The 25,678-nt window shown below is 42.7% G+C and overlaps 1 protein-coding gene across 1 annotated transcript in view; it reads left to right on the forward strand.

Moving 5' to 3' along the window:
- Positions 1–756: 756 nt before the first annotated feature.
- Positions 757–25,678, forward strand: part of ST6GALNAC5 (ST6 N-acetylgalactosaminide alpha-2,6-sialyltransferase 5) — a 221,726-nt gene continuing 196,804 nt past the window's right edge. The window contains exons 1-2 of the mRNA XM_089692184.1: positions 757–1,061; positions 3,650–3,850. Coding sequence (XP_089548310.1) covers positions 1,047–1,061; positions 3,650–3,850 — 216 coding nt within the window. The 5' untranslated portion in view covers positions 757–1,046. The remainder of the gene's footprint in view (positions 1,062–3,649; positions 3,851–25,678) is intronic.

Below are 25,678 nucleotides of genomic sequence, written 5' to 3' on the forward strand. Positions count from 1 at the left end.
AAGGAATAGTGCCCCATAATTGGTGTCAGTGGGAGGAATAGTGCCCCATCATTGGTATCAGTGGGAGGAATAGTGTCCCATCATTGGTGTCAGTGGAAGGAATAGTGTCCCATCATTGGAGTCAGTGGCAGGAACTATTCCCACTGTTGCTGATGGTGGGGGGAATAATGCCCCAAGGGTCAGATAAAAGCAAGCAAAGGGCCGCAGTTTGGAGACCACTGAATCAGGACTTGAGTTGCATTAAAATGCATGGAGTCAGCACTCCACAGCACGCATGCGTCTTAGGAACACATAGGTCAACCATCAGTGCCCTATGGGATGCTACATTGAAAAAAAGCTTAGTTTGATTTCCCATGCACCGAGATGGGTTACATGTCTATTCAAAATGAATTGTGCGTCTTTACGCAGCAAAACATATACATATGCATACGTTAAGGCACGCACAAGTGTGAAGTGGCCCCTAATCCATTCATCTGCCAGTATGGAGTCAGCTCTATACACATGAGTAAAATGGTGAGGATGAGGGGGAGATTCTTTTAGTCCCTGTTAGGAGCATCCTAAATATCTAAGATGTCAAGAGTCCACATCTCAGATTTTTTGGCAAGGAACATTTACAACCTCTATTCCATAGAGCAGCTTTCAGTTCAGCAGTGCCATGTCCCTTTAAAACAAAAAGCTTCCCCTGGACCAGCCATCAGCAATGCTTTTGTATTCTGCATCAGTGAAAGGAACGGCATTAGGACCCGGCAGACGCAAGCTGGCAGCAGTTGTGTAGAATCAGACACAGAGCAAGAGGGTCCAGTTTAAATCTGTCTGTAATCTCAGCAACAGCAGCTCAAGCTGGAGAGGCTGCCCTGCCTGCCCTGCCTCTCCCCCCCACCCTGTGCTGCCTCTCCCTGCCCTGCCTTCCCACTCAACTGCCACCCTTTTTCTCTTAAAGGAGATGTCAGAGCTTGTCTACGATGGAAGCAGCGGAGGCAGATAGGAGAGAGCCGGGCTACCTAGCTGATGAGGACGTCTGATCTTCCCTTGCTGAACAGCACAAGATGAAGACACTGCTGGTAAGTCAATTATTGCAATTAACGGTATAAGCCTGCTTGGGGACAAGGGGGTCGGGGGAAGGGATACAAGTGCACCGATCACGCCGATCACAGCTTACAATCCTTATTGTCAAAACTTTGCAAAATTTAGAATGGGGACTCAGGGTGCATTTGGGGGGACCCCTGACTTCATGGCTGGTCGAATCCCAGGAGCTTGGTAGCTAAAAAAATGAAAAACTAGGAAATAACTTTTTCTTTTTTTTTTGAGTGTTGTTGGAAAAGGCACCTGTAACTTAAAATGTCCTAGATTTTCTAGTTGGCTAGCATATTTTACAGTTATTTGGCCAACGCTTTGCCAGGGGTGTGGGCGCCTGTAACTAGGCATGTCCAGCTGTTGAGGGAGACCCAGCGTGCTTCATGGCCAGTGGAACTAGACGCCGTGGTTTCCTGTGCATGCTGAGTGTTGTGGTGTCACAGAGTGGCAGGTTAATGAGATAAATCGGAACCGTTTTATCATGGTTAACTTTCATCTAAAAAGTTGGAGCAGGATGATAAGGGGATGAAGATGATGATGAAAATGATGAGCAGAATGATTAAGGTGCATGTTTGATTGACCTGTACCCATCCCATTTGGAAATTTTTATGACACCATGTACACATAGACATTCATTAATTACATGATGCATAGACTTTCAGAGCAATCGTTTGTTTCAAAGATAGACGGTATATATACGGTCATGTTGGTAGTTCTCGAAATGTTTTTGCCTAGAAAAAAGTTGGGTAATATATATTTTTTTTACACGATTCCTGCCATTTGCCAAAATGTATCAAGTATAGGTAGACTTTAGGCTCAATTCACAAAGCTTCAACACAAGGATAAGGATCTTTATTTTAGCCATGTGAAAGTCATTTCAAATTGGACTTTTTTAAAATTAGAGATCCATCTCTTGCTGTCTTACCCTTATGGATCGAGACGTCTGACTATTCATAAAGGATAATACATGAACTGAAGGCTCTTCAAAAAGTTATGGAGGCTAATGGCGGGAACTGGTGTAAAGATAATGGTTCTGAAATGTGTTTCCTGCTTGTGATTGGACGATTCAGTGCATGCACATTTTTGTATAAGAAAATCACTTTAAGTGGTGTACTGAACTATTGTCAGGCTTCATGGCCAGATGTTGATATGATTATGGAACGTCCTAAGGGAACTATGGCCAAATCTAAAGGTGGTCGCACATGGCAATGAATGCAACTGCTTGCAACAACTGAGCTTTCCAGGGGTTAACAACAAATCTGATTGGCCATTGTACAAGGTGTTGATTTTCCAATTTACTGGACAACCCAAGTAGCTGTTCCCTTTCTTCCGTAGCAAAGGGAGCAAACTTATCACTTCTTGCATTTGTACCCTAGGCAAGTTGGAGAGGAATAGCAGACAATCCCAGGTAGAAAGGGTACATGACCACTACCATCATTCCTAATCATTATAAATCTGCCTGTCTATGGCAGCTCTGAGAATTGTATCCAAATGACAGCTATATAACCTATGACTATGGATGACTTTGGAGTCAGCAGGGGCTTTGTGACAGGTGGACGGCCAACTTGAGGTCACCTGGGGCCAGCGCAGCATAACGCTTAATTGTCATTGTCTAATGTAACTTTATGGCAGAAGGATTTGTACTGGGTTGTCTGTCATATTTATCTTGTACTAGAATATTATCATCCAGAATCAGAGCTCTCCAGCCATTGTGGAGCTAAAAGTCCCCATGTGCACCAGCAACTGGAGCTCCTAGGGTTCAGGGGGACACCTGGGCAGATTTCTAATGCATGCAGAGGTTAATACAATAGTCCAATAATAATAATTTTGGTGGAAAAAAAAACCTTATCTTTTAGAATCAGCTGCACTAACTGGGGTAAACAATCAAAATATTCGGTCCACATTTGACCAAATTGATCTCTTTCTTTGTAGTGTCCCCCAACTATTTTCGAGTGTTGGATCCTTTGACGCTATGAGTTCTGCCTTTAAGTATTACCCATTATTCGTAGTCAGCATTACTAAAAGCAGCAGGAGGTCTTCCACTCCCGACCCACCACAATGTTTCTTCCCAAATCACCCAACGTCCTGATGTGGCACAGAAGCCACCACTTTTCCTATGGCAAAAAAGGAACTGCCATGGGCGAACATGGAGATTTCCTTTACACACGAAGACCTCTGCATGAGACGGAGAATTCTTCCGATACTTAGAAGTCATCATTTTGGCTCTGTAGTTAACCCCTTCATGGCCTAATTATTGCAAGCCATGCCTGAACCGATTGCAACTCTTTCAATTGTTGGCAATGAATTAATGTGCTTACAAATATCTGGCCATGCATAGATTTCCCAGACACAATGGACGTAAAATGTGTATCTATAAACAGCAGAGAGAAAAAAAAAGGGGGGGGGGGGGACGACAAAATGATGGATTTCAAACAAATGCATGCAGGACATACATGAAATGTAAGACACAGGAGCAGTGTTAGACACCACATGATATGATGTATAGGCTGTAGGTAAGACATTTTGCTACCGGCTCTTTGATGGATGGTAACTGTGCCCCCCTTTCTATCTACAGCGCCATGGGTTGGCAGTGTTGCTCGCTCTTAGCACCATGTGTACCAGTCTGGTGATCATGTACAGCAATATGAGGACCATGAAGGTACAAAGCTCACAGCCTGCATCCACAGCAACAGTCCGGAGTGAGGCCAAGACCAACGCCAGGGAGGACCCCCCCATCCCTGTCCTGGACGGCTACATCAGCGTCTTGGACCACAAGGTAGGCTGGGAGATAGAGTTATCCTCAGCTGGAGGTCTGCCAGATGGCATCTTATGTGCAGCACTTGTGGTGATTAATGGTCCTCACCGGCACTTTTGAGCGAATGGGGGAAGGGGGGGTGGGGGCTCGTTGTCTGTATAACAACATTGATTTCATTTTTTTTTTTTTTTTTTTTTTGCTTGACGTGCTGGGAAAACTTGTACACACGCTGAGAGATCAGCTGCAGATTCTAGCTGGTAATACCCTCTGCTTATCACAACTAACACATGTCACCAGACCAGCCCTGATGTGTCTGCACTGGAGGGGTGGGATGCATCAGGATACGCTGTCTATGAAAGCCATTGGCCTTTTAACTGGGAGGCAAATACTGCATTAAATCACAGCATCACCGGAGCAGCCTAATCTCCCAGACAGATAAAAAAAAGAAGGGTTCTTCCCAAGCGATGTCACATTATGCTGCCTGCTATTATTTGATCCACCTCCCTCTCCACTGACCCTCAGGGACCACCCACACTTGTGTCTGAGTTTGACAGCTTTTTGTAGCATGGCCAGGGGAATTATGGGAGGGAATGCAAATTTCGACTTTCGCTACTTTTTTTTTTTAAAACATCAGAGGTGATATTTGATTTGGCATGAAAGCGGAGGTTGTGCATATTGTAACAGTGCTCTCCTTTCTTGAATTATCGACGGCTGCGTGCAACAGTTTGCAGGCAGAAGAAGGAAATTGGATTAGTGCTTTGTTTCTGGTTCAGGACTGAATTCTGGATGCAGCAAAAAAAAAATGATTGCAATGGGTGGCTGAGTACAGCAATATGGTAACGTGTTGGTTTTTTTATAAATGTGAAAATTGTATTTATTTGGTGTGTGCCTAAAGTGATGCCGTTGCTTCAAAAAAATAAAGTGCCTTTAAAATAATATACTTAAAGTGACACTAAAGAATAAAGGAAATTTCTATTCAAGCATGTATTCTTAACTCAAAAAAATCCCTTCTGTTGCTCTCAGCCTCCTTCAAGTCTCCAATTTCCTTTTTTTGCTGCTTTGATCCGACTTCCTGTTAGAGGGTGGCTACATTTGTTTTCCATGGTCCTAATGTATGTAGGAATGTAGCCACCCTCCCTTGCTCATTACTGAAATGGACTATGGACTATGGGATGTGTAGTGTGTATAGAGAATTGTACATGGCCAAAATTAAAGTGTAACTGAAACCTAACACTAACTATTTTTACTTCACTTCTGTTCCCTCTCTCCTGCTTACATTGTGTAAACAAGATCTGTATACTTAATTTTTTTTAATTCTGTTCCCTTCTGGCCATCTTGTGATCTTGTGAGCTCCCACTTCTCTGTGCAGCTCACACTTCCCTGTGCAGCTCTCATTTCACTGTGCAGCTCCTATTTGACTGTGCAGCTTCTGCTTCCCTGTGCAGCTTCTGCTTCCCTGTGCAGCTCCCACTTGTCTGTGCAGCTTCTGCTTCCCTGTGCAGCTCCCGCTTCTCTGTGCAGCTCCCACTTCTCTGTGCAGCTCCCACTTCTCTGTGCATCTCCCACTTCACTGTGCAGCTCCCACTTCATTGTGCAGCTCCCACTTTTCTGTGCAGCTCCCGCTTCTCTGTGCAGCTCCCGCTTTACTGTGCAGCTCCCACTTCCCTGTGCAGCTCTCATTTTTACTGTGCAGCTCCTACTTGACTGTGCAGCTCCCACTTCCCTGTGCAGCTTCTGCTTCCCTGTGCAGCTTCTTCTTCCCTGTGCAGCTCCAACTTCTCTATGCAGCTCCCACTTCACTCTGCAGGTCCCACTTCACTCTGCAGGTCCCGCTTCCCTGTGCAGCTACCGCTTTCCTGTGCAGCTCACGCTTCTCTGTGCAGCTCCCGCTTCCCTGTGCAGCTCCCACTTCTCTATGCAGCTCCCACTTCACTCTGCAGGTCCCACTTCACTCTGCAGGTCCCGCTTCCCTGTGCAGCTACCGCTTTCCTGTGCAGCTCACGCTTCTCTGTGCAGCTCCCGCTTCCCTGTGTATCTTCCGCTTCCCTGTGTCAGTGAGCAGCAGCTGCAGGGAAAGGGAAGGAGCACTGAAAATGGCTGGGCCATGAGAGCCTATAGAGGATAGAGGACTTCACGGCTCCTGGCATTCCCAGCCGTTGTCCAGTGCTCCATGACTCCATGATACAGGGTAGCCATAGCTGAAGGATCAGGTGACCAGAAAAAAGTAAGTACACAGATCTTTTATGCACAGGGTACTCAGGATAGATAGGAAAGGAGGAGGACATTTTTCAACGATAGTGTAAGCTGGAATTCCATTTAAAGTAATGGATGTGTATAGAATGTTTTTGGAAAATAAATATATTGTTTAGGAATTTTTACCCTCCCACCTTGTCCGGTAGGTTGTTCTTCAAAAACTTACTCACATTTCCAGCAAATCCAGCATCGTCTAGTGTGACCCAGCATACCATTGCTGCATGCCACTCCTCCATGTTCTCTTCTAATGTCATTAAGAAGCCGGCTGTACTTTGAGCTGGCTGTGCATGTGCGGTGCAGCGGAGATTGCCTGGTGCAAGCGCAGTGCGGTGAAGATTGACCTGAAGCCACCTAAGATGCATGACATCAGTCTCCCATGAGGCTTCGGACAGGTCAAATATTAGTCTCGTCTAGGTGAGAAAGCAGGAGGTGTGGGGCTTGGACTCACAAAAAAAGGTACTTTGCAATAAAGAAATAATATCTAATTGTGTAACAGGGATGGGGGGTGGGGTGGAGGAAAATAATGCAAAGTCATTAAGGAGAGTGAGGGTCCTCTTTAAAGTGAATGTAAATCTTAACAATGAACCAGGAGCGGACTGACCATTTGGAAACTCAGGCACTGCCCGAGGGCCCGGTGGCAGTAGGGGGCCCCATGAGATGCCCCTGGTACCTTTTTCATAGGCTTTTTTGAGTTTGGGCAAGGACACAGGGGCCTCATGATCCCCTATTGCCTGGGGGCCCCATGAGTTGTCAGTCCGCCCCTGCAATGAACTTTTCTTTTTAGCTCCCTTTTGCTCTCTTCAACATACCATTGAAACAGTTTTGTTATACCTGTTCAAAACGTGTAAAAAATACCCTTTGATCATTTCAGAAATTCAGAGCTGTCCTATGTCCTCTGCACTCTGCCTGCATTGTTTCAATGAGTCTAAAGCAAGCCATGGATTATACTCTTTGCTTGTCTTCCACCACGGGTGGAAGGACAGAGAATTGCTTGATTCCATCAACACAGTCAGTGCTGATGGGGGAATCCCTCCCACAGCGATACTGTGTTCTGCCAGAAGCCTTCCCTGCCAGCAGAACACAATGATCACTGCTTGCTGCTATAGCCACCAACAGTGAACTTATGCAAACAAATCTGAGTCCTCATGCACACGCTGATAACGTTAACTGTGTAAAGTCATGTTAAAAACGTGAGTTTTTCAGCTTTTTTTAGCGTTTTTACCAGGGTAAATTTGATTTAAATCAAACTGATTTAAATCACGATTTAAATCACGATGTAAATCACTAGTCAGTAAGGCTTGATATAAATCCTAGTTTTCTACGTAGACTAATTCTTGCTGGTATAACTTTAATATGCAAGTAGATGAAGATTTTTAGAATAACAACTTTTCATATTAGTTTTTTTATCCCCAGTTTAATAGGTTAATCATTCATATTTGGACAACTTTTCTGTTGTACTTAGGAAGGAGAAAAATAATCATTACCTTAATAATAACAATTTAAATAGATTTATTCAACTGAAACAATAACATTCCAGCAGATGTGATTTGCTTAAACATCCATGTTTGTTAACTAATTTGGCTAAACCAAATATATATATTTTAAGAAACTTAGACTGTCAGCCCCTTCCTCCTCACACTTAGTTTCACTTTCTTCTTGTGCAGATCTATTCCACTCCAAACAATCAGAAAAATATTGTTTCTATTCTGTTCACTGAACTTCTTGAAACTTAGCACTGAAGGGGCTGATTCTGTATTCATAGTTTGTAGAAGTTAAGATGAAGGTCTTTTTCTTAACTCTTTTCATGTTATAACATTTTTGCTGTGAAGAAGAGGCATGTGATCTCCGCTGAGTCAAATTCAGTTTTGAGAACTGCAAAAGTAAACCGAGCATCTGTGATAATATCTTGTAGGCAGAGAAACTGCCCAATAATCTTACAAAAACCTCTGGAAGAGCATGACATTGTGAATGGATTCATGGAATTTATTTACCAAACAAATTAAACATATACAGCCTTATTCTACATAATTAAAAAACTAATCTTTATTTCATGATGGAATAACCTTTGGATGGTAATATATTTTCCTCAAAAAGCATTTTATTCAAAAAAATACAATTTAAATAAAAAAAATCAGATTTAAATTAAAAAAATCCGATTTTTTTATTTTTTTTTAAAAAAAATCATTGATTTTTATCCACCCTGGTTTTCACAGTAGTGTTTTGCCGGGTTTTGCTGCGTTTGGCTGTGTTTTCCGCGTTTTTCTGCGTTTGTGTTTTTAGCGGTTATTTTTACTGAAAAAAGTCCAAAAACGCTGGTTTGTGGCGTTTTAGTGCGTTTTCAGCGTTTTTCAGCGTTAGAGTGTTTCAACAGCTAAAAAACTCCTCTACAAACCCACTAGTTCTGGGTTTTTTTTCCAGCCAAAAAATGTCCCAGCCAAAAAACGTTGATTCCAGTCTATGTGTGTATGGACACATAGGATAACATGCTGGGGGGTTTACTAGCTTTAGAAAATAATGTCAAAAGCCAAAAAACGTTGATTCCAGTCTATGTGTGCATGGACACATAGGATAACATGCTGGGGAGTTTACTAGCTGTAGAAAAAAATGTCAAAAGCGAAAAAACGTTTATTCCAGTCTATGTATCCATGGGCACATAGGATAACATGCTGGGGGGTTTACTGGCAGTAGAAAAAAATGTCAAAAGCCAAAAACAGCCACTGTAAAAACGTCCCGTGTACATGAGGACTGACAGGCTGGTTGTACTGAAATTGACCAACAGAGTGACTTCAGTACAAACAGCTTCCCATAGATGGATCGAATGTCAGCCGGTCCCCGCTGACCCTGTTGAGATTCGATCCACCTATGGCCGGCTTAATTAGACCTCCTAGTTCCTATCTTGACATTATAGAAGGATTAGTCTGTGTTTTATGGATAATAGGATTAGAGGAGGGTTTGAATAGATTAGCAAAGATAACTTGGCAGGGCTGACACCACTCAGTCCACAAAAATGCTTTGTTCTCAGCCCCAAACAGGACTTATGCAGGCCATAGACGGTTCATTTATCGGCCGATTTTTCTTCCAAAAAACGAAATATTGTTCGTTCTGTAATCTGATGTTGCCACCAATGATTTTGAAAATCGGCAGTTTTTCACAAATTTTCCAGCATGACCGATAAACGAAATGAGGAGGAACCACGAAAATCGTCCAATGCCATTGCCCCACTAAGTGTGCGAAAATCGGCCAATTATTCTTTCAGACGAAAAATCAGCCGATAAACAAACCGTCTATGGCCTGCCTTAGGAGCTCCTGCTTCAAATGCAGAGGTCACCTTTTTCTAAAAGAAGATTTTTTTCTGGTAAACTCAGGACGCTGAAGACTGGGTCATATTTAACCTGTTGCCGCCTGAGTAACACATACTGCACGTGCGGCAGCAAAAGGTGGCAAATCTGACAGCAGCCGATAACAGCGGCAGCCCCTTGCACAGCGTGTTCACCTGACCGGCAAGCACCCCTGCCCGCTGATATTCGGCCATGTGAATGTTTCCTTTCACAATCCAAAAATCATCTTCCAACCAAATTGACCTATTAATTATTCATATGAGTGCGGCAGGGATGTTAGATTGTAAGTTGTTAATGATGCGAAATGTTCGGCGTACACGGTAAAGCTCTACAGAATATTATGATGAGATTAAAAAAAACCCAAAAAATCAATATTTTATTATTCTGGATTGGGGGTCAGCATGAGAGATTTGTACCGCGTTGCCCAGGATGCAACCTGCGCCAGTTCAGGTTTATTAGTGGGTGTCTAATGAAAACATTTGTGTGACATCTGAGTGCTTCTATTTTCTGCTTTGTTACTGAGAATTGTTATTTACTTCATAACTGGACGGCTTCCCAAACAGAAATGATGTTGTGATTTGGAACATTAAGCTGATGGGAGATAAAGACGCTTCCAGCAGCACTTTTATGAATAGAATCGAGGAGTCTGCAGATTGTGAGGCCAGACCCGGCCTTGTAGAAATGACACGGCCAACCTGCGCCTACTGTGAGCTCCTGAGCACGCTGGGGGAGCGAAGCATGCTGGGACTTGTAGTGTCGCTGCCTCTCCAAGGCACTTATAGGGTGATCAGAAGGGGGGGGCACTTCCTCCCTTCCAGGAAAATCAAATTCAATGTAATCCTTAACGGTAAATTCAACCTTTTTTTTTTTTCTAATTTGAACTTTTAGTTTTATTTGGGAGAGTTACCAATAATTTATATAGAAATGACAAATTACACAGTGCATTCACATCAGTCCCTGTCTGAAGGAGCTTACACTCTAAGGTCCCTATCTCACATAATCGTACTTTTATTACTTCTTTAAAAAAAGTGTAAAAAAATTAAAAAAAAAGCATAACTGAAAACATATTTATATAGTGGTCTGAATGTACACAGTGCTTTATGTATAATGTACACTCACATCAGTCCCTGTCCCAAGGAGCTTACAATCTAAGGTTCCTATCTCATAGTAAGATCATTTTAGACTGGAACCAAATATCCTGGCAGCATGTCTTTGGATAAAACCCGTGCAAGTACAGGGAGAACATCCATACTCCACGGACACAGCACTTTCATACTGAGCACCCCAGTGGTGTGTGTGTGTGTGTGTGTAGCTCCTTTTAGAGTATACATAACCAAGTATCATTTTGTGCTGCAAAGTAATTTGTATGGAATTTACTACTGATAACAAGGATCCTCCCCAGGAACAATAGACTCTCAACTGTCGGCATCAATATATCCTCCAGCAGCCAGCAACAATAGAACCCTCCCTCAACAGTAGTTCACTCCCAGACATAACTGACCCACCCCAGTAACAATATAGATCCTCTCTAGCAACAAGGTCCCCCAGCAGCCAGCATCATCAGACCCTCCAGAACCCCTTGCTATTAAATATATATATATATACATATATATATATATATATATTCAGTGCTGGAGGTGCTCCCACAGAAAAAAGCCCTGTGTGTGTGGTGTGTATGTGTATATATATATATATATATATATATATATATACACAGTGGGGCAAAAAAGTATTTAGTCAGCCACCAATTGTGCAAGTTCTCCCACTTAAAAAGATGAGAGAGGCCTGTAATTGGCATCATAGGTAGACCTCAACTATGAGAGACAAAATGAGAAAAAAAATCCAGACAATCACATTGGCTGATTTGGAAAGAATTTATTTGCAAATTATGGTGGAAAATAAGTATTTGGTCAATATCAAAAGTTCATCTCATTACTTTGTTATATATCCTTTGTTGGCAATGACAGAGGTCAAATGTTTCCTGTAAGTCTTCACAAGGTTGGCACACACTGTTGCTGGTATGTTGGCCCATTCCTCCATGCAGATCTCCTCTAGAGCAGTGATGTTTTGGGGCTGTCGCTGGGCAACACGGACTTTCAACTCCCTCCAAAGGTTTTTTATGGGGTTGAGATAGATCTGGAGACTGGCTAGGCCACTCCAGGATCTTGAAATGCTTCTTACAAAGCCACTCCTTCGTTGCCCAGGCAGTATGTTTGGGATCATTGTCATGTTGGAAGACCCAGCCATGTTTCATCTTCAATGCCCTTGCTGATGGAAGGAGGTTTGCACTCAAAATCTCACGATACATGGCCCCATTCATTCTGTCCTGTACATGGATCAGTCGTCCTGGTCCCTTTGCGAAGAAACAGCCCCAAAGCATGATGTTGCCACCCCCATGCTTCACAGTAGGTATGGTGTTCTTTGGATGCAACTCAGCATTCTCTCTCCTCCAAACACGACGAGTTGTGTTTCTACCAAACAGTTCTATTTTGGTTTCATCTGACCATATGACATTCTCCCAATCCTCTTCTGGATCATCCAAATGCTCTCTAGCAAACTTCAGATGGACCCGGTCATGTACTGGCTTAAGCAGGGAGACACGTCTGGCACTGCAGAATCTGAGTCCCTGGCGGCGTAGTGTGTTACTGATGGTAGCCTTTGTTACATTGGTCCCAGCTCTCTGCAGGTCATTCACTAGGTCCCCCCGTGTGGTCCTGGGATTTTTGCTCACCGTTCTTGTGATCATTTTGACCCCACGGGGTGAGATCTTGCATGGAGCCCCAGATCGAGGGAGATTATCAGTGGTCTTGTATGTCTTCCATTTTCTAATTATTGCTCCCACAGTTGATTTGTTCACACCAAGCTGCTTGCCTATTGCATATTCAGTCTTCCCAGCCTGGTGCAGGTCTACAATTTTGTTTCTGGTGTCCTTCGACAGCTCTTTGGTCTTCACCATAGTGGAGTTTGGAGTGTGACTGTTTGAGGTTGTGGACAGGTGTCTTTTATACTGATAACAAGTTCAAACAGGTGCCATTGATACAGGTAATGAGTGCAGGACAGAGGAGCCTCTTAAAGAAGAAGGTACAGGTCTGTGAGAGCCAGAAATCTTGCTTGTTTGTAGGTGACCAAATACTTATTTTCCACCATAATTTGCAAATAAATTCTTTCCAAATCAGCCAATGTGATTGTCTGGATTTTTTTTCTCATTTTGTCTCTCATAGTTGAGGTCTACCTATGATGCCAATTACAGGCCTCTCTCATCTTTTTAAGTGGGAGAACTTGCACAATTGGTGGCTGACTAAATACTTTTTTGCCCCACTGAATATATATATAGTATATGTCCTTCTAAAAAAGAAAATAATCTCTTCAAAAGGATCACTAGGTCTCAACAATAATGACGGATGATCTGGATGACATTTGAATTCACTGTGAAAGCGTCAAATGATTACATTAATGAGCGCAATGTCAATCGAATTTTTAGCGATTTTAAACCTGTGAAAATGTCACCATCGTGCTAATTTGTGCCCTCGTTAATCCTATGTCACTGTTATGATAGCAATTTACACAACTGTCTTTTTTACCTGTGCGTCACAATATAGCTTTAAAAGGGTACTAAAGCTCTCCCAAAATAAAATGCATACATCCACTTTGAGGATTACCATTCCACTATGTCACACAAATAGTTGCACTGATGTGGTATAATTTTATCCAGCAAACTTTGTTGATTGTATGTTGGGGTAATTATATGCAGGTGCGCAAATTATGTGGTGTTGCAAAGAATGACAGGTAAATTAATTTTTTTCAATGTTTTTCCTATTTATTCCCAACAAACTCAGGCAAAGGAAAGTATATGCCATTTTCTACCAAGCAAAAAGCTTATCTGTCCCGAAAAAAAGATGTATAATATGTTAGAGACTGAGTAGAAACCTAAAAGATTTAAAATATGGAACGGTGACATTGGAAAAATGATAAAAACAGTCTGGAACTCCAGGGGATCTAGGTGGGAAAAAAACCTGGGGGTTCCGGTGGTGAAAAAGGTAGGGAGGAGGGATTGTGGACAGAGTGTCCTGGATGGACGGCGAGCATACGGCATGCTTAAGCGTGGATGGACCCTCAACCTTTGGACTAGCTGACACCCTGTCTATATGGAGCTACTTCTTAGGGAGATGGAGTGGGCCATGATGGCTGGAGCTCTTGGATCCTCTGTGCCTTCTTGGGATGGCCATTAGCCTCAATGAGTATCCCTAGTTTGTATATATAATTTCCCAACTACAAACATTTTTGGCTCATGGAGACTCATATTTGACAACATGAAAATCTTTCTTCTTAGTATCGTAGATCACTTTAAAAATCCAACTGAGCACTCCAGACCATCCAACAAACCAATCACAGGGGATCACATGGTGCCCAACCCCTTGGACCGACTCCGTACAGTGTGTCTGTGTACCAAGCTATCTATTGACAGTCAGTACACAGCAGTACACAGCGATTACTGGGCAGATTGGCCACCTGGCAGATTGGTCTTGATAACGCCCTATGGGAGGGGCGAAACGCGTTGACGCATTTCCGGTCCACACTTCATGCGCCTGACGTCATTTCCGGTGAGTGGAGCGCACGCTGAGCGGTGCGTTCCAGCGGCCATCTTGGTTCACTGTTTGGTCTAAGAGGAGTCCTGTCTTTGTTCCACTGTGGATGTGAGAGTCCTGGAAGGAAAAGTTTGTATATCTGCTGGAACTGAAGCCTTTTATACATAATAAACATGCCTTTAGCAAGTGTTTAACATGTGAGTGGCCTTAATCTCCATTTGGAAAAAGTTACTATTGTGTGACAATATTATGCTATGTGAGTTTTTTTCTTTTGGTTGGATGGTGGAGTCTATTCGGAGGGTGAAGATTTTCCCTAGCGTGGCACCAAAGAGGGTTTAGGATCCCTAAAAATTCCTTAAAGGTCCTTTACTCACCAAGTTCTGGTGAGTGTATTCGATGTTGGTTTGTGCACTGGTGGAAGGTGAAAGTATTTTCTGAAGAAAAGAAGTTGGCACTTTTATTTCTACAATTTAATTATGTTTTTAGCACATGGACTTTTGGGTGTTTTTGTTTAAGATTAAGGGCAAACACGAATAATTTATGCACCTATTTTATATGATTTATTATATTGATTAATTATCTAAATTTGCGCTGTTTATTTATATTTAGATTGGCCACCTAATGACTTATTATCTAGTGCCATTTATGAACGGTACTGGGTAAATACAGGGGTGCCAATCCACTGTTTAAAGATGTACCCCAGTAAAAAAAGGGGTTAAAACAGAAATCCAGCCAAAACTATCAAGAAAATAGTGAATGGCCCAATAAAAGATAATAAAAAACACAACCAGCTCTTGCTATGATATTCATTTTCAATCCAGACATTTCTCCTGCAGTCTTTTTTTCTGATGTCCTCAGTCAGCATCCTTCAACTCTCTTCCACAATGCTGGACCAGCCCCATCCTGTGACTGGACAGTGAAAGGAGAAGCAGCAGAGTGATGAGCTCATCTTACTGTCACTCTGCTCTCCTTCATGTCATCACATTAACGTATTGGTGCAGATGTACTAAAGGGAAATAGACTGTGCACTTCACAAGTGCAGTTGCACTCATTTTCCCCAGAACTTAGTAAATGTGGCAAAGCTTCACTTTGTAAAGAATACCCAGTCAGGTACAAGGAAAATAAAAAAAAATGCATTTTTGCTTGCACATGATAGCATGATAGAATTCAGCAGAGCTTCATCACATTCACTAAGCTCCCAGGAAAATTAGTGCATCTTGCACTTGCAAAGTGTACAGTCTATTTGCCTTTAGTAAATCAACCCCATGGGCTCCTTGTGCTGCTTTTTCTTTTTATACTCAAGTCTTGTTGTACAGGGACTGCATTAATGAAACATAGTTATTGATTCATTATTCATTACAGAGTTGCATTTATTTATTTTTATTTTCTTTTATAACTGCCTAGAGTTCAGCTTTAATACCTATTCAATACCTGCTTTCCAGTCTCCATGTACAAATATGTTGTTATACTTGCCGGGAAAAATCCATCTGTGGCAGGTCTGTCATCTCCACGTGGCTTCTTTCTGGTATGTTTTGAAGGGGGCTGATACTCTAACACATAGAGGGGTGGCAGCAGTCCAAAAGACCTCTCACAGCAGTCTATACTCAGAAATGCCCAGGGAAAGTTTGTTGTCTCCTTCCAACATTCATGGAACACCTTTCTTCTGTGATGCCAGACTGGATCTTCAGCAGACAATCCCTTAGTCAGCTCTCTGTAGCTTCAGTATCCAGGCAAGCACATGGCAGCTTTGCCCTGGAGGGCAGTAGCCCTCCAGGCTTGACTGATCCTCAGCAGGAAGGGACTCAGAAGCCCAGTCTATCAAAGTATTTATGCAGTTACCCAGAAGTCTTCAGGGCCCTGCTCCCTGGGATTGGCCGGGGCTGCATAAATATTCATACTGCCATCTGCATAGCTCCACACCTGTGTGGAGAGTTGTACAACTTCCTGGAAGACAGAGGGAGCAATCAGACTGGCAGCAGTTGAGCACAATGAACAGACCTAACTATTCAAAGGCAGCTGCACTAGTTACAGTGAGCCCAGCTAATTTTACCTGACAAAACACACACAGCTCCACTGAACACAGTGAGCCAAAATTAAATCTCACTAATCCTAGCACTTCTCTAGGTGGGTGCTACATATGTATAAAATATCTATACCTATATCCAATTCTTCTTTAACTACTTCCTTTCCTTAGGACATATCCGTATGTCTTCTGGTAGAAGTGGTTCTACCAGGATGATGCCTACAGCTACATTTATTTTTATTTCAGCCATCGATTCCCCTGTATGTAAAAGCCATCCTAGTGGCTAATTAGCTGTTGGATTGCTTTTACAGGCAGCAGGAGTGATCATCTCAACCACCTTCTGGTGTCTCTCTGGACTTTCCTGTGTGATTGGGGAGCCCGGCACTGAAGCCAGCGGGTTCCACCAGTTTAACATAGAGGTTTTCGGAGACCAGATCATCTTTGGTCACCTCTATGGTATTAGGAACCGGGAGCAGACAGTATTTTGTCTCATCCGGTTCCAGTCCTTTGTTTACAAGCTGTTACTAGTTTGTACAAGCATCAGACCAGACTGATCCTGACCTGATCTGATGCTGTTAAGGGCAGAGGAGACATTTGGGGTCTAATAGACCACAGGTGTCTCAGTAAAAAGGAGCTGTCACTGCTGACTGTTGTCACAAGGGATGTGACAGTAATAAAAGTAATTAAAAAAGAATTAAAGAGACAGTGTAAAAAAAAAAAAATTCAAATAAAATAAATATATTTTTTTTTAAAGCATCTCCATCATCCTGAGCTGCGCACAAAAATGAATGCATGCTTCAGTTCCGCACGCATATGTAAATGGTGATCGCACCACACGTGTGAGGTATCATAGTGAACATCAGAGTGAGCAATAATTCTAGCACCAGGCCTCCTGTGTAACTCTAAACTGGTAATCTGTAAAGACATTTAAGCCCTCATGCACACGGGACATTTGATAATGCTGGTAACCAGGGGCGGACTAACAACTCATGGGGCCCCCGGGCAACAGGGGATCATGGGGCCCCTGTGTCCTCGCCCACAATCAAACCACACCCAAAAAAGCCTATGATAAAGGTACCAGGGGCATCTCATGGGGCCCCCTACTGACCCCGGGCCCTCGGGCAGTGCCCGAGTTTCCAAATGGTCAGTCCGTCCCTGCTGGTAACATTAGCTGTGTAAAGTTACGTTAAAAACGTGAGTTTTTCAGCTTTTTTTAAGCGTTTTTGCATTAACGTTTAGCGGTGTTTTCCCGCTTTTGCGTTTTTAGCGGTTTCTTTTACCCAAAAATTTGGGGGGTTTAAAATGTCCAAAAACGCTGTGTTTTAACGCATTTTGCCACGTTTTTTAAGCGTTAGAGTGTTTTTACAGCTAAAAAACTCCTCTAGAAACCCACTAGTTCTGGATTTTTTTTCCCTTCCAAAAAACGCCCCTGCCAAAAACATTGATTACAGTCTATGTGTGCATGGACACATAGGACAACATGCTGGGGGGGTTACTAGCTGTAGAAAAAAAGCCAAAAACAGCCACTGTCAAAACGTCAAGTGTGCATGAGGACTAATGTGTCACCTATAGAGATTTTTAGGTACTGTAGTTGGGCACCATTCCACAGGCATAGGCAATTTTAATGCATGACATGTTAGGTATCTATTTACTCAGCGTAACATCATCTTTAATATTCAACCAAAAGTGGGTATTATTTTGTGTTTGTGTGCACTAAAATTCATTAAAGTGTATATTTTCCAAAACAATTGCATTTATAAAACTAAAAAATACTGTGTGACCTAACAAATTGCAACACTCACTTATTTTCTTCTCTGGGGCCTCTGCTTAAAAAAAACATATATAACGTTTTGATGTTTAACCCCTTCATGTCTAAGGGTAAAACAAATCTAAATGCCTAAGCACAATTTTGTAACGTTGACATGTGTTAGTAAAACCATACATATCATCACAGCTACTTTGTACATCCAGGTGAATTATACCGCGTTTTTATCAGGACAAATTGGGCTTTCATTTGGTGGTAAATGGTAATGGATATCTCCTGAAAACTGTCCCAAAATAGTAGAAAATTTTTTTTTTAATTTTTCTGTGTGTTTCTTGTTACTACCATAACCTACTACCAAAGAACAACCCAAAATAAATTCTCTAGCTCTTGGTGATCGCAGCGATATCATATATGTGTGTTATTTGTTGTTTGTACAGCCCAGAAACAATAGTGCGCATTTTGTTTTTGTCTTTTTTTTTTTACCTAAAACACACTGACACTGACATTGACACTAACTGACACTGATACCAAATTTTTTTAAAAATCCCGACCTTTGACCCTGACCCTTTGACCTTGACCTTTGACCCTGACCTTGAACCAAACAATAACCTTGGCACTGAATTAGATCAAACTTTGATGTAGGTATTTTTTCTTTTATTCTTTAATATTTATTTATTTATCTTTTTTTTTTTTCAAACATTTTTTTTTCTCTCTATGCCAGGAGTTAGAGAGATACAATGTATCTCTCTCCTCCATTCATAGAGGGAGAAAAAACAAGGGGGCCGGGCTGCTCAGTGACTGATCACTGTGATAGCCAATCAGAGGCTATCACAGCGATCATGTGACCTGGAATCAGGCGTCCCGGGTCCCGATCGTTAGAACGGGACCCGGGGCTCTCAGTGACACTGCGGTCTTTGTGCTGGGAGCGCGCAGTGCGGCGTGCTCCCAGCACAAAGATAGGTACGCAACTATGCAGCCCCACGGAAAAAAGCCCAGTTCCGTGAGGTCACATATTTGTGTGACGTCGGCTTCAAAGGGGTTAAAGTAATTTTCTAGCAAAAAAACGATGATTTTTACATGTAGGAGAGAAATGTCAGAAATGACCTGGGAAGCAGATGGCTAAAGGGAGGCCAGGGCTGGGTGGGAAGGGGTAAAGGAACCTCAAAGCACTCCTATGACCTAGTATAGCACAGCTATAAGAATCTGAGTTTTTTCAGATTTTGAGGTCGCATATTGGTGTGACGTCGGGTTCAAAGGGGTTAAAGTAATTTTCTAGCAAAAAAACGATGATTTTTACATGTAGGAGAGAAATGTCAGAAATGACCTGGGAAGCAGATGGCTAAAGGGACGCCAGGGCTGGGTGGGAAGGGGTAAAGGAACCTCAAAGCACTCCTATGACCTAGTATAGCACAGCTATAAGAATCTGAGTTTTTTCAGTTTTTGAGGTCGCATATTGGTGTGACGTCGGGTTCAAAGGGGTTAAAGTAATTTTCTAGCAAAAAAACGATGATTTTTACATGTAGGAGAGAAATGTCAGAAATTACCTGGGAAGCAGATGGCTAAAGGGACGCCAGGGCTGGGTGGGAAGGGGTAAAGGAACCTCAAAGCACTCATATGACCTAGTATAGCACAGCTATAAGAATCTGAGTTTTTTCAGATTTTGAGGTCGCATATTTGTGTGACGTCGGCATCAAGGGGTTAAAGTAATTTTCTAGCAAAAAATTATGATTTTTACATGTAGGAGAGAAATGTCAGAATTGGCCTGGGAAGCAGATGGCTAAAGGGACGCCAGGGCTGGGTGGGAAGGGGTAAAGGAATCTCAAAGCACTCCTATGACCTAGTATAGCACAGTTTTTTCAGTTCTGCAGTATGAATACAGAGGGTCCTTTGAGCTGTCGAGGAAATATATGTCCCATCATGCCTTGCAGGGTATTGATAGACCGCGCATGCTGTGACTTCCAGTCCTCTGTCCACAGATTGCCTACACTCAATACACAATATGACAGCTGCTGCGGAGGTTCTCCTTATGTGTGTGTATTTGTTAACTTATGGAATATAAACTAGAAAAAAAACCCGTTCTCTCCATAAACACACCGGGAGTCCTGTTTATTATGGTGATATTTATTCGGCATTGCCAAAATAAACAGTCTGTGATAGGAACCGTGCAGATGTCACTGCTAGTCATCCAGACTGATTCCATTATTGTTACAACCAGATACAGAATACTTCCTCCGAAATCAAATGATCGTTAGGATAACACATCGATGTTCCGATCATCACAGTGACATTACAGCTCAGCCTAATTAACAAAAAGAAAAACTCTTTATTTTTTTTTAACATGGATAAGATCTTTAAATACAGTTAATTAAAGAACAAATCAGATAGCTGTTCATGCTATACAGAAAATGCAGCTGCTCCGCTAGTCTGTTAATGAATGCCACAGATTTTCTGGATAGGACTTCAGTGTTTTGTTACATGATTGTTAGGAAAGGAAAATGTGGTTGGAAACTGCTGCCGTACCTGACCGTACGCAGAAATACACAATCTAGAAAACCATAGGTGGTTTAGCGGGTGGCAGGGGACTTGCTGGGTACAATGTAAACAACACTGTATTATATAAAAAGTATAATATAAAACTTTAGTGAAACAACATGGATAAAACATGTTCTTCAGGTCCAGATATGTTACAAAGTTAAGATCATATTTTCTCAGTGTTGTACAGAATAAAAACCTTCAATCAAATCTTTCCCAAAGGGGAGGACCTCGAATGTGATAACAGCCATAATTAACCTGCCCAGAGCCCGATGTGTTTTCAAACTTCCTCAGTATGTCCCACATTGGACACGATATATATGTTATATAAAGAAAACCCAACAGTGCAGTGCTCCCTTATACTAACCCTAATGGTGTGACCCTCTGCTCCTTGGCTACTCGTTGAGGAAGTCACGTGACTTGTGACGAAATGGTCAGGGGCAGAGTCTGTGATGTCATCCCGGCCTCAGAGATTCTGCTCTCTCCTGGCTCTCATCCTACCTGTCACAACGCTCTTTCAGCATTACCTATAATGCTAGCACCTCCCCCTCACTCCCCCTCTCTTTTCGGGTCCCTCAAGGCTCCGTCCTCGGGCCCCTTCTCTTCTCCATCTACACCTCCACCCTTGGCCAACTCATACACTCTCACGGCTTCAACTACCACCTATATGCCGACGACACACAAATCTATCTCTCAACCCCCCACCTCACCCCCTCAGTCTCCGCCCGAATCACACACCTACTGCACGACATATCAGACTGGATGTCGCTCCACTTCCTTAAACTGAACCTCTCCAAAACCGAGTTTCATGTCTTCCCCCCAGCCTGGACACCCCCCCCCATTGACTTCTCCATCACATCCAACAACGCCAACATCAAACCCACCCCGCAGGCCAGAGTACTTGGTGTCATTCTGGACTCCAACCTATCCTTCCAGCCCCAAGTCCAATCTTTAACAAACTTGTGCAGACTCCACCTCCGCAACATCGCCAAAATATGCATGTTCCTAACCCCAGAAACCACTAAACAGCTCATCCACTCCCTCATCATATCACGACTCGACTACTGCAACTCCCTCCTCACTGGCCTGCCTCGCCGCTGGCTATCCCCGCTTCAGTCGATCCTGAATACGGCTGCCAGACTCATTCACCTTTCTAACCGCTCCACTTCCGCCACCCCCCTCTGCCAATCCCTCCACTGGCTTCCGATTGCGCAACGGATCAAATTCAAAATCCTAACACTGACGTACAAAGCCGTCCACCATACTGTCCCGAACTACATCACTGACCTAATATCCAAGTACCGCCCAACACGCACACTCCGCTCCTCACAAGACCTCCTTCTCTCTAGTTCCCTGGTCTCCTCCTCCCATGCCTGCCTCCAGGACTTCTCCAGGGTGTCACCCATCCTCTGGAACTCCCTGCCCCAACCCATCAGATTATCACCTACTCTCCTCTCCTTTAGGCGCACCCTGAAAACCCATCTCTTCAGGGAAGCCTACCCCACCCGCTGCTAACTTGTCGACCTCCTCCACTCTTCCTACCACTCCATCCCCCACAGCTTTCTCCTCCTGTGCCAGCATCCGCTCCCTCCTAGATTGTAAGCTCCAAGGAGCATAGCCCTCGATCCCCTCATGTTTTGCATTGTATTGGTATTGTTCTGTCACATGTTCTGTCCCCTTTGTAATGTACAGCGCTGAGCGAACTATTGGCGCTTTATAAATACTGTATAATAATAATAATTACGCCAGACAGGAAGTGAGTTTTAATATACTCAGTACAATCTGATGATGATATTGAGAAGCTCCTAAGGGGACAACACACCATCATTTTAAAAGCTGGATATCTATGTGCACAGAAGTTGGCGAACTGTTAAATGTGAGTTTATTTTATTTCGTTTTAATAAAGGTCAAGCTTTTAAACAGTTTACCGCTATGATGGCTCTTTGATTCCCTTTCCTGAGCACAACCCTGAATGCTGAAACCCATTTAGCCCATTGCAAGTTCACCTATATGTGAATGACCGCTGGATATTCATTGGAAGTAGTCAAGGGGGAAAGCACATTTAGATCTGTACAAAGTTCTAATTTCCATAGTTTGGCTGGTGGCTGGACACACTGTTTTCATATATGTACACTGGAGCATTATAAATTGTGACGTTATATAATGCCTGGAGGAACAATAAGGAAGATTGCCGCCATTTATATCAACTGGACTGCATTGTGGTTTTTTTTTGCCTTGGGGGGTTCCACCACTATTGTACTTTATTGTTTTTTCCCCTGAACATTTGTTTTTCAACACTAAGGACTTTAGTTTCAAGATTACAATCCTTTTTTATCACTTTGTATTAAGGGTATATTTATTCTATTTAATGCAAGTCAGCTATATATTCGTTTGAATGTGCTTTTTAATGATTTAGTTGCACTTTGCACATATAGTATTCTTTGGGTGTGATTACATGTCAGAGGAGTAGGGGATCCTAGATTCACTAGAGGGTCACACCATTATTGTTAGTATAAGGGAGTGCTGCACTGTTGGGTTGTCTTTAGCATACTTTGTATCTAGCAGCATACCTTTATTTGTTGTTGATTGTGGTGGTTATACTTACATTTTTGTAGTTTTTATAGTTTTATTTTTATATGTTATACTGTATGGTCATGAACAACTGGCCTGTTCTGGAACAATTAAAACCAAGTGGTGCATATAAGAGAGTCCAGCCCATCATGAGGGGAGTGGAGGGAGGAACCAGACTCTTGCAGGGATCCCATAGGAGCTCTTCAACTAAATGCATTTGGGTCCATCTGGAGGCATTGGCCAACCGCCACCACCAAACGAGGAAAGCATCAGCCGCCACGTCCCTCATAATGGGCTGGACCTTCTCATATGCACCACTTGGTTTTAATTGTTTCAGCAGTCAGGGGGAGATTATACCATGGCTCAACCTACTTTTACTGCCCTCTGTCTGCCCATGTGAACAAGCCCTTAACGAAGAGAGAGGGACCTATGGGAATAACAATACTGTTAGAAAATCTGTAATAACACCTCTGACCTGGGGCGGACTGACCATTTGGAAACTCGGGCACTGCCCGAGGGCCCGGGGTCAGTAGGGGGCCAGTTGTCAGTTCACCCCTGCCTCTGACTATTGATAATTAAAGGGGATCTGTGCCTTTCAAACATGATAAAGGTTCTCAAACTACCAGAAGTTAAAAAGTTAACCACTTGCCCACCACCGTATAACAGAAATACTGCTAGAGGGCGGCAGGACTTCACAAGATCATGTACTGTATATATATATATATATATATATATGTAATTTTGCATTTCCAGGTAGTGGGCGCCACGGGTTAGCGGCTTCAGCTGTCGATCACCGAGTGCTTGCCGGTGATTCCCAGCCTGCACCTGGTGATATCCGAGTATCACTGGCGGGGGAGAGGTCTGTATGTAAGCAATACAGATCTCTTCCCTGTCACCTCCAGCATGCTGCTTTGTATTGCTCTGCATAGCATAGCACAGCGTAGCAGAGCAAAACAAAGCAGCGTGCTTACACAGTAAAGCACAGCACACAGTTAACCCGTTGATTGCCCCAGATGTTAACCCCTTCCTGCCCAGTGCCATTAGTACAGTATCAGTGCTTTATTTTAGAACTGATCACTGTATTAGTGTCACTGGGGATGTCAATGACAGTTAGTCAGTCCCCCCCCGTGTCCGAATGCCTGCCGCAGTCCCGCAATAAGTGGCTGATTGCCGCCATTACTAGTATAGAAAGAAAAATTCCATTATATATACCGCCATTTGTAAATGCTATAACTTTCACGTAAACCAATTAATTTACACGTATTGGGATTTTTTTTTTAGCAAAGACATGGAGCAGAATACATTTTGGCCTAAATTTGATTTTGTACATTTTTTTACTGGATCTGTTTTTATAAAAAAAAAAGTTAAAAATATATATTTTTTTCTCAAAATTGTCAGTCTTTTGTAGTTTATAGCACAAATAATAAAAATGCACAGGTGATCAAATACCAATTGAAAGAAAGCTTTATTTGTGGGAAAAAAGGACATAAATTTCATTTGGGTGCAGTGCTGCATGACTGCGCAATTGTCAGTTAAAGTAACGCAGCGCCGTATTGCAAAAAATGGTCTTTGTCAGGAAGGGGGGTAAATCCTCTGGAGGGCAAGTGGTTAAAATATAGGTAAAGGCAAACTTTTTCCTTTTAACTTTTGGATAGAATAGGGGAGGGTTAGACCCCCTGCCATGTTTTTTACTTAATTTTTTTATTTTCATTACATAGGGGACACAAAGTCCCCTATGTGATGATTTTTAGATGACAGGTTCTCTTTAATGAGACGTGCAGGATCTAAAAGAGGGTTAATGCTGTCTGCATCCCCTCTGGGGAGATTCAGCCTATTTGTCTGGGTGAGGCTGGGGAGGAAAGCGCTAGATGTTACTGGACATCCTCCAACCTGGAAATGAGACAGGCTCTAGCTGCAACTTTTAATGCACATAGTGAGAAGTTCACAGTGTGCAGTGAAATCGGAGTAAGCAAAATCAGTACAGGAGAGCAATCTGTACAAATGTGCAAGACTGATGGCATGGTCGGAGTTCAGCTTTAAACAAGCAGCCATTAGGCTAAGTAGATATAGATTTTGTACATAACTTTCCTTCATTTGTGAAATGAATATGAATAATGAATCTGACAGCCATAATACCTGAGATAAAAGAAAATGCAAGAGCCATTCTCACGGTTAAGAAAGGGGCATTATGGCCTCTGATTTATGTCAGGCGCCATAAAATTCAGACATTTTTTAACTGTACGTTAAGATTATAGCCGGGGATATGACATTATCCTGAAAGAATTCATTATTTCACACTAATAATGATAAGGACGACATTCCAAATGTACATTTTTTTTTCCAGGTCATTGCTTCTGTGTAAAAATAAAAGACGATTTTTACATATTTAACGCAGATTGATGACTTCTGGACCTGGCGACCCGCCATCATTGCCTGACGCCCTGCCATCATTGTCTGAGGCTCAGCCATCATTGCCTGACGCCCTGCCTTCATTACCTGATGCCCGCCATTATTGTCTGACGTCCCACCATCATTGCCTGACGCCCCGCCATCATTGTATGAAGCCCCGCCATCATTGTATGAAGCCCCGCCATCATTGTCTGATGCCGACACATAAAAACAGTAGTAATAATCCTGTAATACTCACAATTTTTTACAATCTGGGAAATAATGATTTTATAAAAAAAAGAGGTGTGATACCTGAAGAGACGCCTGATATGTTTTGGTGAAGCCTCTGGCTTTCTTGATGAAAATATACTGCATGTTACCTAGGAGGCTGAA

Source organism: Staurois parvus, unplaced genomic scaffold (assembly GCF_062004578.1).
Source record: "Staurois parvus isolate SC_StPar_1 unplaced genomic scaffold, SC_StPar_1.0 ptg000578l, whole genome shotgun sequence".
Classification (NCBI taxonomy): domain Eukaryota; kingdom Metazoa; phylum Chordata; class Amphibia; order Anura; family Ranidae; genus Staurois; species Staurois parvus.